A 13651-nucleotide genomic window follows, 5' to 3' on the forward strand; every position below is an offset into this window, starting at 1 on the left:
GAGGCTAGAATCTTCCCGGTAAGCGCACCTTGGGGTGCTTACACGCATTATTAGAAATGGGCTAGTCCAGGTGCGAGAATTAGCCTGTAAGGGCTAGAGTTCATGGGCCAAGCAGTTCTTAAATGAATACAGTTTGTGTGTTGTTATTTCGGGCATGAGCTAGCCAAGCGGCCGGGGTGTTGGGGACGCAGCCCCGCCACCGCTCTTATTTCAACACCTCTGCTATAAAATGATGTAAATGCAGGCAGTAATACTGCCTTGTACAGTTATCTAATGGGTGTTACAATCTCAACTAAATAAAAAATGTTTAGACCATGTAGATATGAATTTCTGACGCACCAAGACAATTTCCTAACAAATATATGTCAGTAAGCCTATTCCAGTCAATTATGAATAACTATACAACATAATCCTTAAACTATATCCCATAAAAGAAAACCCAACTCTCTGGCTGTAGATTATTAGCGCTTACCACCAACTGCCCCACTATAAATACTATTTATCTTTACCTTGTAGTCTAACATATTTTTCTCTAACGACTGAAAATGTCTCATTTTTCACCACTATAGGAATTTTATCATCCCACTGGGTAGACTGTATAAGAAGGTAAACTTCTTTATATATGATGTATGTAAAGAGTTGTTTTAAAACATCTCTACTAAGTCTAAGCATTTAATTCAGCCCAACAAAAAGTAAAAGTATGTCCAAAGAAAAAATGAAGCACATTAATGGGACATCAGATCATCTTTAAAAAAAAAAAAAATTTTTTTTTAGCATATGTGTGTGACAGAAGATGGGGAGACCTTGTGGTACATCTGTATAAATCAAAAGACAATTTTTACCAATTGGTTCTCTACTTCCACCATATAGGTTCCAAGCATCAAAGACTGATCATGAAACCTAATGGCAAGCACCTTTGTCCCTGAGTAATATTGTTGGCCCCTAGACTGATCTTCAGAGAGACTATAAAGTTTTTTCTTAAGTACAATATTCTAATAATTCTCTAGTCATTTAAATAATTCATTACCTAGCATCCCCAGGTTCTTCAGCTGACTTGGGAGTAGCTGCCTGCTGAGGCTCGCCATGATACGGATCTGACCCCCACATCATTCGAGGCTCAGAAAGGGAAATTCCGTGATCTCTTGCAGACCGCGCTATATGTTCAAATGTCTCAGAACTATTTGGTGACCCTTCCATCTGGTCTCTTCTGATTAATGGCTTAGGAGGAATCATTCCTGTAAAAAAGTTCACACACACAAGAGAATTACAGAGTATGGGAAACAAAACCATGATAAAAACATACAGACTGATTGCTGTTTAAAACTTTTTAGTAAGAACAAAACCCAGGGGGGAAACACAATGGGCCCACTTTACTTTAAAGCAAAAAATTATGTATGTTAAAAACAGCTAAAAGAATCATATCAATAAGGCAACTTTTGGGAGAAAATTATTTCCCACAGAAAATTTCACTCATCCTATTTGCTTAATATCCTATTAAAATATGTAACCCAGCAGTCAAATACTGTATATTTAGTATCAAGGTGAGATTTAAATATAAACACACAAACGAAACCTTCAAGATAGCCCTGAGTGCACTACTCTGTGGCCCAAGCCTTTAGGGTCCTGAGATTAAGGGCATCTGCCACCATGTTTTGAATCAGAAATAATTTGAAATTAGCTTTTTAATCACTCCTAACTGTCCAAAGTTTCATTCTGATAATAGATTTATTTTAAAAGGGCTAACTAACTTATTTTTGGCTAATCTATGAGGAAATTCGAGTGTTAAAAATGGTAAATGAAGGACCTCAAAGAAAGGGATACATATGCAGAGATAAAATTCAAATGCTGAAATATTTGGCCGACGGAGAATATTAATAAGATTTTAGCAAGAATAATTTCCATCTCAAAAATTTAAAATACATCTATAAAATGGAAAGAAGAGCTAGCACTTTGTTCTTGTCAGACAGCTGGCACCAATGCCTACACTAAAAGCTATAACATTATGATAAAGACCTAGAGGTTCTAGGTCCTAATAGGTTTCTAATACTGAGGGAATTATGACAAAAAGAGTGTGAAAGGATAAAAGCCAAAACAAAAAAATCAAAACAATATGAATAAAAACCTGAGACAAACCACTATCAACATACCAGGATGAATAGGTGGAATATCCATAGCAGGCCTTCCTGATATCATTCGAGGATCCATATAGGACTGCATCATGAGCCACCTTGGATCAAAACCCATAGAAGCCAAATGCTGAGGGTGGGGCTGCATTGGCTGATAAAGAGGCCTGTGTGGTGGAGGAGGGACTGAACCATTAGATGGTTGTGAAGGAACAGTTTGTGGAAGTACACCTTGTTGCTGCTGCTGCTGCTGTTGCTGCCACTGTTGTTGTTTCATCTGTTCCTGGACAAGAAAAATCACACATGCTAAAGGTTTCTACTTATGATCAATTAATATAATCATTTGTATTTGAAAACAATGGTGTTTTGTGATATTTAAAGACAGACAATTAGCACAGAGCTGGCAAAAGATTAAAAAAATGTACTTTCTTATAATGGACATAAGCAACTCTTCATTTCCTAGAAGTAAAAGAGGTATATATAAATAAAACTTAAGATAAAATGGCATTAAAAAGAAAGTCAAAGTAAAACCAATTCTCAACAAGTGTACTGTAAAAAAAAATAAGGGAAGTTTCTATGCTTAATGTTTCTGTTTTATTTAATTATCAGAAAACTGAACAATAGTATTTTCAATCACACGTAAGTGGTGAAGTATTTCTGATTTTACTATTACCTGCTGTCGCTGAAATCGTGGTGGCAATGACTTCTGAAACTGTTTGAAATAGCCAGATAATACAGCAGGTCGGGGCTGAGACCCTGATTCAGGTTCTACTTCCTGTGCCACTTGTGTGGTCTCCTTTTCACTGCGGTTGCTGTCCTGTCTAGTGAAAACTGGTTCCTCTTCTGCTCAAAGAAATAGTACAAGATAATCCTATCAGATACATGTTTTTTTTTTTGTACTGTGATAAAATGAGGCATAATACACATTAAAGAGGAAAAGGCATTTCTCCATAACACCCTAAATCTTCATTCTGTTACCTAAAGTTGGAAATCGCCACCAGACCATTAGGTTATCAAAACAGATTCTATGGACTTTACAGAGATTATAGATTCAAATCTTTCAATACACAAATATATCCATAGTAAATACTCAGGTCCAAATACTTCCCATTTATTTCAATAAATATTAATGTGATACTGAATATCTACATGTTATGAGCCACATGAAAACCAAGTGACCTATATGTAATAAGAAAGCAGATAGTCAAGTGTGGTAGTACACACCTTTTTAGTCCCAGTCCTCAAGGAGATAGAGGCAGATTTCTGAGTTTGAGGCCAGCCTGGTCTACACAGCAATTTTCAGGCCGGCTACCCTATCTAAACAAAAACTGATGTACCTCGCCCCAAATACTGGACTAATGGAAAGTGTATGACCAAAACTAGTGCATCTGAATAAATATGAAGAACTCGGTGTAGATCACTCACTAGCTATGCTAAAAACAAACTTACAAGGGGGTGACTAGTATTCATGTCAGACATAAATGTTTTTCCCCCAAAGGAAAACCAGTTCCATATATTCTAGAGAATGCCATGTCACAAGTATATGCAAAAACCTGCTTCTAATCTCCACCACTAACAAATAAAGTAGAACAGATGAACTATTTATAAAATGTGGGCCGAATATCATACCTTTATTACAGCTGTTTTCACTTTCTTGTTTTTCTGTCACAGGCTCTAAAATGGGCTCTTGGGGTTCGACTTTTTCTTCTTTCTCCTTTTCCTTCAACTCACCCTCTTTCTCCTGTTCTCTCATCCTTTGCAGTTCTTGTTCCTTTTCTCGCTGTTGTTCTAACTCTTTCTCTCGTTCCCTTTCCTTCTCCATTTCTTTCTGTTTTTCCTGCTCTTTCTCGAGCTCTCGTTCCCTTTCCTTCTCGCGTTCCTGTTCTTTTTCTTTTTCAAGTTCTTTCTCTCTTTCTCTCTCCTTCTCTCTCTCCCTTTCTCTGAGTTCCTCTGGAGATGGTTGTTTTTCTATGATACCAAGCTTCTCGTCCAGCTGTTTCAATTTCTCTGCACACGCTGCCTTCCTCTGTTCCTCCATTCTTCTCTCTTCCTCCTCACGCCGCTTACGAGCACGCTCCACTGCCGCAGATATTTCAGATTGTTGTTTCCGTCTTTGCTTCCAGATTTCATCATTATCAGGTACTTGAGGCTTTGAAGGAAAAGGGCCTTGTCTTCCAGGTAATTGTCGATCTGGAGGTGGGGGATGCTGAAAGACCAAAATTCCAAACAAAGACGAGAATTCAATTTTTGGACTAACTTTAATATCTATTTGTGTGTGCATATATGTACATTTGGCGGTCAGAGAACGACCTGTGGGAATCAGTTCTCTTATTATTCTATTAAAGGGATTCCCCAGAGTACTCAGGTTATCAAGCTTGGCAGCAAGCACTTTTATCCACCAAGCCATCTCATTTATCCTGATAACTTTTTTGACCAATGTTAGTTGCCATAAATATGGAGAGGTGGGAAGGGTCCATTGAGAGAGAAAAAAGAAATTAATTCTCCTGCCAAAGCATATACATTAAAATAAAAAGAAATAGGGTCAGCAAGATGAACTACAGGACAAGAAACAAGATGGAAGGGATGGCTATCAAAGAAATCGCCCTAAGTAAATTCTCAAAACTCAGTCTGGGAAGAGAGATAACTTATTCCAGAAGACAATAGAGAGTTAGAGGAGCATGTGAGTGATAGGATTTTCACGGATGCTTTCAAATGATGACTAAAAGCTTAACAACATAGCTGGAAACCTGCAAAGATAGGATGAGGAAAAGCACATGAAGGGCTAAAAATATAAAGAAACAATAAAACTCAAGATTCTCAACATATAAAAATGAAAGTTTACCAGTATACTTATATAAATTATAAATCTCTTTTCATGGCTTCATCTACAGATCAGAGGCAAGCTAAAAAAGTAGAAACGATTTTTACAAAAGGATATGATAGACACAGGAAACTTATTTTCTCACACTTCTGCTATCACCCATGACTTTCAAAAATACCTTAACCATAACAGTTTTCCCTGTCCTAGAATTTCACTGAAGCAGAGAAAGTTGTGTCTTTGGTGCTGTTTTCTTCAGTGCACTGTAACGGTTTGGAGGTTATTTTGTGGTGGCTTATACCACTTTACTGCCGTTTAGTATTCGACTACTGGTACAGGAAACTATGACACATGTTTATCCTAATTTGCTCTTAGTCTAAGTAAATACAAGAGTTAAAAACATACAAATGTGTATATTTTCATTCATTTCTCTTTAATAAAAAACTAACAGTGACACTCTCAAGTCACGTTTCCTTAACAAGAAGCTGCCAAGCTGCCCTCCTGCACTATTCACAAAGGTTTACAGATTTCAGAGCACTGTACCATGTGTACAAGCTATCCTACATCCTTATTACTATATGACAATGATGGATGCCTAGGAAAAATATCAGTTGTTTAAATTCGTATACCATAGTTATTAAAAGATACAAAACCATTTCCATGTGCTTACTGGCCATTCACATATTCTTTGTGAATGTGTGTATATATGATGATATACACGAACGTGCTCATTATTTATGAGCAAAGAATGTGTACAGAGGTCAAAGAACAACATAGGTTCTTTGGCCTGTACCTTATTTAAAATAGATGTCACTGTTGTTCATCACTGGGCGCATCACATACATGAATAAATTCCCCTGTGTATGTGTGTGTGTGTATTCTGGCCATCTGAATTCATATCCTCAGGTACATATAGCAAGCACTTCAGTCACAGACCACACTCATAGTATCTTCCTTTGTGAAGCTAAAATTATTTTGATGAGCTATTTGCATTATTGTTATAAAGTGCTTTTTCTTAACATAATTTAGTATGTTATTTATTATATTAGTATTTGGAAATTTAATCTATTAGAAAATGGAATAAGCGTGTACATGTGTGAATGCACATGTATTCACGGGAGTGGAGGCAATTAATGACTCATGCAGCTAAGTTTAAGAACTCATTAAAGGAATGCTGCTGTGATGGAGAACAAAGAAACTGAGTAGATGATGCAAGAGGATGAAGAGTAAGGTGGTATAAAGACAGTTTGATTTTCTTAAATGGCAAAAAATAACACTGTAGTAAGCGACAGGACTGACCAGGGAAGAAGTAAATGGCTATCCTTAGAAGCAAGGACAGCAGGAAGACAGACTACCAGTGTGAAAGTGAAAGCTATCAGCTGGGTGCCTCTCATCTCATTGTGGTTGTTAGATAAGAATGATGAAAAGAACTAGAATAAAAACATGTCAAAGCCACAGCGAACAATATACAGTATTTTTTATAAAAGTTATTATTATCAAAAGAAAAGCATAAACAAACCAGACACAGCATACAACTCTCCAACACTTATCTAAAATCTACCTGTTGTGCAAGCAACTTGGGAGGAGGTGGCAAGTGTGAGGAAGGTCCACGTTCCTGTAATGAAGAACAAAAGATTAAAAAAATTAGCCAAAATACTTATGTTGCACTGTACTACTTTTCTTAACGAGAACACAAGACTGTTCATAGCCAACCAATCAGCCCTGTCTTCATTTTATTAAGAGTCACTGTAAAATGACTCTACAGAACCACTCTCCAGGCTGCCAGTTCAGGATGGTCTATGTAAATGATTGCCTGCTTGCTCCTTTTAGCTTAGTGACGGGTATGTTCTTCCGTCTGTTTTGTACAAATTCAAACATATGCTGCCTACACAATGATTCCTAATTAAGAATTACAATAAATTTCTTGAATAAACCCCCTTTCAGTTTGCAGTATAGTCATTGTTACACCATTTCTACTCATAGATAAGATCAAAACATACCCTTTCTCCATAGTTCTTTTCTTTCACAATCTGTTTTCAGAATAACTTGGGTGTTGTAAAAAACTCTATTTTCTTTCTTTCCCTCATCCCCAAGTCAGGGTCTCACTATGTAGCCCTGGCTGTCCTTGAACTCAAGAGATCCACCTGCTTCTACTTCCTGAGTGCTGGGATTAAAGGCTTGCATCTCCGTTTTCTACATATGATTTCTCTACAAAGACAATGTATACTCTCAAACTTAAGTACCAAGATTTATAAAATATTCAGTAAACAGTAAAGCATCTCATTTTATTTTGAGAAAATAATCCCTCTACTCTGACTTGTCTTGATAAAGAAGACAAAAATGAAGCCTAAACTTTGGCTTAATAATTTTAGCTACCATATCAATAATTCCAATTAACAGGCAATAAAAACAGAAAGCAGAAAAGATTCAGGTTTAATTAAAAACAAGGAAATACAGAGTCCCAGTCAAGTTCAGCATCAAATAAACAATAACTACCATTACTACCCCACTCCTGCCTGCAAACCACATAACCCCTTCCTTTCCCAAGCACCTCCAATTTTGACCCTAAGATTAATTCAGTCAAAGTACTGGTAATGACAAGAATTTGCACGGCTCCAACAAACCTGATTAAACGGAGGTCCTTTCCCATAAGGACTTTTTGCTACTGGAGGCTGAGCAGGTATCTGAGAAGATGATTTCGTGCCAGCAGCTTCATCTACTTCTTTTCGGTTTTCTGTGCTTTCAGGTGTTTTTGAACTTTGATCCTCACTTAAAAAACAAAATGGAGAAGAAATCAAAAAAGCAAAGTAGAGAATGACTTTTCTCTGTGTAAAAAAGAAAAAATGTTTTACATATGATTTCAGGGGAAGAAAACGTGTAAGGCAATGATAGGTGTGTGACATAGTAATGTTGATTCATTCAATAATACACACTATGTTTCTGTAGTGGTTTGAGACTAGCAAATTCACTAACTATCAAAGTATAACTAACATAGCACTGCGGCAGCTGCTTCAACTGGATACTCATCTGCGATACAAATGAATCTAACATACCGTTTTTTCTTTTTCTGCCCTCTCAAAAAAAGTCGCCTGAATGTAAGTAAGTGATATTAGAACTATTACTGACTATATTCTAATATATTCTGGTTCAGTAAGGAAAATAAATTATTCTATTTAAAAAAACACACCACACCACAGGCATCTCATAGATGATCAATAATGAAACTAGAACATACTACAATGCCATGGCTGGGAAAATTACCAACTGGACATGTAAAAGCCTAACTCTTTAATATACATTAACCCATATATTCTTTATTTGGATGCCCCTGCAAGAGTAATAAATCAAAGAGATAAAATAAAAGGCCCCAATTTTCCAAAGCACTTAAAAAAAAAAATTCAAGAATCCAAAGCAACTAAGTAGTCTAAGGAATTTTTTTGTGGTTATGCCTGTAAAATGGTGCCAGATACTCACCTGCAGTTAGACACTGAGTATCCAAACAGCCTTTTTAAAATGTACCTTTTAAAGAAGTACCAAACCTTAATTCTTTGATTAGTTGTCCGGTATTAATTAATTTTAAACTCAATAATAGGCTTAAACTCAGTAATACTCTGAGAGAAAAATGAAGAAATTTTATATACAAACCCAAATATCTATGAATAAAACTTCCCTGCACAAACAGCTCATGTTCTGTCAGCAGAAACCACACTGTTAATAAATAGCAAAAATGTCATGAGTTACCTGCTGTTCTCTTTAGGACTACTACTTCCTTGTTCATCGTCATCACTGAAATTCAGCTGTTCTGTATAATCTACTTCCATCTGAGCACCTGTTAAACGAATGAAAATGTAGATGGGCCTTAAAAGACACCAATTATGTTAATCTAAACACGAATCAGCTTAAAATGCCCAATGAATTTTGTTTCTTACCTGCCCATCCTTCATCAGCTTCTGCATCAAGGTTATCAAATTTATCAAGCTCCTTCAGTTCAGATGCACTAAGGATGGATGGGCGTTCAGGCTCAGAAGCCCATGAAGGAGGAGGACCTCTTCCTCGAAGGCCTCTAATGATGGGATTGCGGAGAAAAAAAAAATGCACGTTTTAATTATATTGAATATAGAGTATTAAAGCACTGGAATTTAATTCATTTCAATTCAACATTAGTGTTTTCTATAGGAAGATATACATCAGACATGACTATAAAGAAAACATTATTATATAATTAGTAGCTTAAATAGCAGAAAAACTCATTTAAAATGCATTATTTAAGAGGATACTAAAAATCTCACATTAAGTGGAGAGAACGGGTGACAAACATGACAAGAAAAGGGGAAAAATAATTATCACTGGTTTTAGAATCATGTTTATCTGCATTCAGAATTTTCTGTCAATTAGATTTCTCAACTGAAGTATTTTAGTTTTATCTTAAAAGAGGCAGCTTATTATTTAAGAGCAATTGTCCTTGTGAGAACAGAAAAAGAGACACCCAACGTTTAAAAAAAACCCTTAATATGCACATATCTCTTGCAGGCGTTAATATTCTTACTTGTTTGTTTCAGATAAAGAAGGTGGAAACCTCATGGGACCATGTAGAGGAGGATATGCCATCCTTGGGTACTGCTGAAACATCTGTGAAGAAAACAAATATAGTAAGTAATGATATACAAATTCAGTATGAACGATTAAAGCAAATGATGTGAATAATCAACTTTGCTAATAAAGACACCACTCTTCCTCACTAACAAACCACTTTAGCAACAAACCATTTCAATGATACCAGAAACTCTTTTGTTTTAAAGGCTATTAAAACAGCTGGTTGCAAACTCACAGATCTGCCTGCTTAAAGACATACCCCTCACATCCCATCCCCAAAATTATAACATACAAGTATTAACTAGGGCATGTGAAGAACCTATCTCATTAATTTAATTATAGTTTATGCATTAACAAAAAAAGTAAGTCACAAATTCATAATACATGAACCCCAGAAAGTCTTATTCAAGTAGGAATTTTGTGTAATGAAATTTTGAATCTGGAAAGACACACTGATAAAGAAGAACTCACTTCAGATTACAGAAAGGGAAATTAGGGAAAGAGATGGGTAAAGGAGCACCCTGAAAGACATTAAGCATGGCATAGAAAACAGGTTCTCAGCAAAGTTATTACACAGATTACATAATAAATTAAAACCTGAAAAAAAGTCAAGTTGATTTTTGTGGGATCTCTCAGCTTTGAAAAGGAAATCTTTAAAAGTGGGGGAGGGCTGGGGGTAGGTTATGAAAACACTGACAACTGAGGGACAGTCTCAAGAAGTCTTATTCATTTACAGACACACAGCCAAATCATATAAATAATATCAATTGTGTATCTTAAATACTCTACACGTATCCTGAATCAGACTAGCTTCTGCTAAAAAAATCTTACTACAAAAACAAAAATATTTTTACATAAGGAAATTATACTTGAAAAGGGCTGTGTATGTATGACTATGCGTTCAAAGAAAGTGTTCCTACTAAATAGGGTTGAAATAAGGTCAAATTAAACACCAGATTCAACTATGAACTTTTGAGGAAACAGGAGTTTTGGCTGCAGCATGTAAGGCAAATCATCTTAAGTTTGATTATTCAGACATGATTAATCTTTTCTAGCTTATTTCTTAAAATATGGAGTCTGTCATACATTAATTGCAGAAGCAACCCCTAAATTCTCAATATATATTTTGTTAAAAGATGTTTGCTTTTCATAACAAGTAGAACACTATTTCAACCAGAATTAGAGGCAACTGGTAGTGAAGCCTTCTCTCTTTCCTTTGCTTTTACATTCCAACATTCAAACTTGGAAGCTCAAAAAACGATAAGCAAAATTTAAAAATGAAGAGGCAAGAGTGTAATCATTTTTTAAGATCAGGTCAATTTATAAAGATTTTTTTTTTAAATCATACTCTTATACTTCTTAGGATGTCATCTTTCAGCCTCATAGAGTAAAGATCAGGGCCCCATGCATAATGAACTGTAACCCCTAAAAAAATATTTGAAAATTTATTTCCCTCTGCTTTTCTAGAATGGTTTAAACATGACAGGAAAAAGAAACAGCACAAACAACTTACAATTCAAACATAAAACAATAAAAGAAAAAAATAAAAGAGACAGACACAGGTACCACGATCCATAACAAGAAATATGAACTGATCCCACCCCCCAATCAATTATTGCCTGGACCCTAACAATAACCTAATATTTAATTAAAAATTCTTTTTTTTTTTTGAAAAGGTTTCTCTGTGTAACAAACCTAGCTGTCCTAGAACTAGCTCAGTAGACCAGGCTAGCCTCAAACTCAGGAAATTTGCCTGCCTCTGCCTCCCAAGTGCTGGGATTTAAAGGTAAGGCATGTGCCACCACTGCTGTGCTAAGAATTCATTTTTTAATTTTAGCTGCATTAATGACATTATATGCTTTATTAGCTGGTCTCCTTTTGAAAGTAACTAAAACCTGCAAATTAAATACAGTACCCATGATTGCTTTCATAACCTAAAATCATGGAGAATGGTGATTTACCACTGTTTTTCTGTAAAAATTAAGTAAGGAAGCCATAACAGAGCATGTCTATAACCTCATCACTCAGTAGCCTGAGATAAGGCTAATTTTTAAATCTGCTTGCATTTCATACAAATATAGTGTCAAAAAAGACCACACTATAGATTTAAAAACTTAATTAGAATTTAGACAGTCTTTAACTTTAATAAATTCTATGAACCTCTTTTCAGGAAAAAAAGTTTTAAATTCATAATCCAAAGTACACACAGATATAAAAACTATTATACTAAAATTATTATTTCCACAATTAAAAGCTGTGATATAACAATTAATATGTGCTTCTCTGTTTTTAAGGGTTTAACTATGGAGGCCTGGCTGTCATGGAACTCACGTAGAACAGTCTGTCTCCAAACTCATAGCGCTAAACCCGTTTTTGCCTCCTAAATACTGGACATGCGATATATGCTTCTTTATTGATCCATGGACCCAATGTTGAATGTAATGTACTGTAAAAATGTGATTAATGATAAACCTACCTGTGCTGCAGATACATGTGATTTGCTTCCTTTATTATACTTATAATTAATTTTTTAGTTAGACGTTAATGAGACCAAAGACCCACACTTTCTTTTCTTCTTGCATCCCAGAGTAGAATATTCAAGTGCTAGCATGTTTAGCAATACTCACATATGGAGGCATCATAGCTCTATATTGAGAAGCAAGGGGAGGCTGTTGTCCATTCAGTTTGGCCTGTGGAGGACCACAAGCTATCCTCTTTTCTACCACTTTGAGAATATCATTTTGTTCTGATGTTATGGCCGTGCTTTCATCCTGGCCAAGTTGCTTTTCATCCTGATCAGAGGAAGGTGTGCCAGCAGACTTACCACCATCTCTCCAACAAGCAACGTCTGAGCAAAAAAATAAAGAGCAAGAAAATATTTAGTAATATAACAGTGACACCAACCAACCTAAGCACATTTCAAGAAAATGTCATCAAAAGCCGGTGTGGTGGTGCATGCCTTTAATCCCAGCACTCGGGAGGCAGAGGCAGGCAGATCTCTGTGAGCAAGACCAGCTGGTCTCTACAGATAATTCCAGGACAGGCCTCAAAGCTACACCTGTCTCAACATCCCCCCCCCCCCCCGAAATGTCATCAAGTAAATACAGTAAAGATGGAGGGGAGACACCTCCATGTGTGAGTTTAAAGCTCTTAATGCATTTAGGCAGTCTAGAGTCATGGCTTCATGCCATGACAAATCATCAGAGGAGAACTATTACAACCTCTATGAAGCGTTATCAGTGAATCTGTAGAGGTTAAAAATCACTGCTCATATTTGGTCTATTGTCAGATAGTCATGTTTCAAGACATATGAGAGCTCTAGAGGGAAGTAAAGGTGAGACGCTCACATCCATTTACTTTCAGTCAACCATTACTAGTCACATGGGCCCAGGTGAGCAGATCCAATGACATTATCTTGTTGAAATTCTTAACCAAGTAAAGCCATGGTGTGGTTTAAGGAAACATTGAACAGATGAAAGAAAGAAAGAAAGAAAGAAAGAAAGAAAGAAAGAAAGAAAGAAAGAAAGAAAGAAAGAAAGAAAGAAAGAAAGAGGGAGGGAGGGAGGGAGGGAGGGAAAGAAAGGAAGAAAGAAAGAAAGAACCTCCATTATAGAAAAAAGTCCAACCTTTTATGTATTTTGGGAAAGATATGCCAGTCCAACCTTTTATGTATTTTGGGAAAAACATGTCATGAGCAGTCAGCAAAAGGGGCTGAGAGAATCCTCAATTCCAACAACATCTAACTAGGTTTCTTTTGGATTCCTATCCTTCAGAAAACAGTTGGGTTCAGTTTGTTGACACACACCGCCATATGGGCAAGGTAACTTCTGGGTCAAAATTTAACCAACTGTAGAAATAGTGGCGCTAACACAACTTCTAGTATGAATTAATTGATTGCATTATGAGGGTTAAAAAACAAAAGCAGATGATATATTCTCATTTGACAAGAAATAGGCCTAAAATGTGAAATATGACATTAAAAATATAGCCCTAAAAAATATTTGTCAGAGGAACCTGTCAGAGGAACCTCATGAATAGTGTTTGCTAAAATGTTTAGTGATAACAATATGAAGCTAAGACATTTACATGTCTCTCAAACATTTCACACTTCTACTGT

The 13651-nt window shown here is 36.1% G+C and overlaps 1 protein-coding gene across 15 annotated transcripts in view; it reads right to left on the reverse strand.

The window, feature by feature from the left end:
* Prrc2c (proline rich coiled-coil 2C) overlaps nt 1-13651 on the reverse strand; it is a 71993-nt gene that overhangs the window by 34070 nt on the left and 24272 nt on the right. For all 15 annotated transcript variants that reach the window (XR_007594626.1, XM_050158289.1, XM_050158282.1 and 12 more), the window contains exons 6-15: nt 12162-12382; nt 9488-9570; nt 8871-9004; nt 8683-8770; nt 7566-7710; nt 6503-6556; nt 3753-4329; nt 2797-2966; nt 2148-2406; nt 1028-1235 (exon numbers count right to left, since the gene is read on the reverse strand). Coding sequence is in view for 14 of the 15 variants with exons in the window: in XM_050158289.1 (XP_050014246.1) it covers nt 1028-1235; nt 2148-2406; nt 2797-2966; nt 3753-4329; nt 6503-6556; nt 7566-7710; nt 8683-8770; nt 8871-9004; nt 9488-9570; nt 12162-12382 (1939 nt within the window). In the remaining variant the exon portion in view is untranslated. The remainder of the gene's footprint in view (nt 1-1027; nt 1236-2147; nt 2407-2796; nt 2967-3752; nt 4330-6502; nt 6557-7565; nt 7711-8682; nt 8771-8870; nt 9005-9487; nt 9571-12161; nt 12383-13651) is intronic.

Source organism: Alexandromys fortis, unplaced genomic scaffold (assembly GCF_014885135.2).
Source record: "Alexandromys fortis isolate MF-2015 unplaced genomic scaffold, M_Fortis_MF-2015_v1.1 scaffold_97, whole genome shotgun sequence".
Lineage (NCBI taxonomy): Eukaryota > Metazoa > Chordata > Mammalia > Rodentia > Cricetidae > Alexandromys > Alexandromys fortis.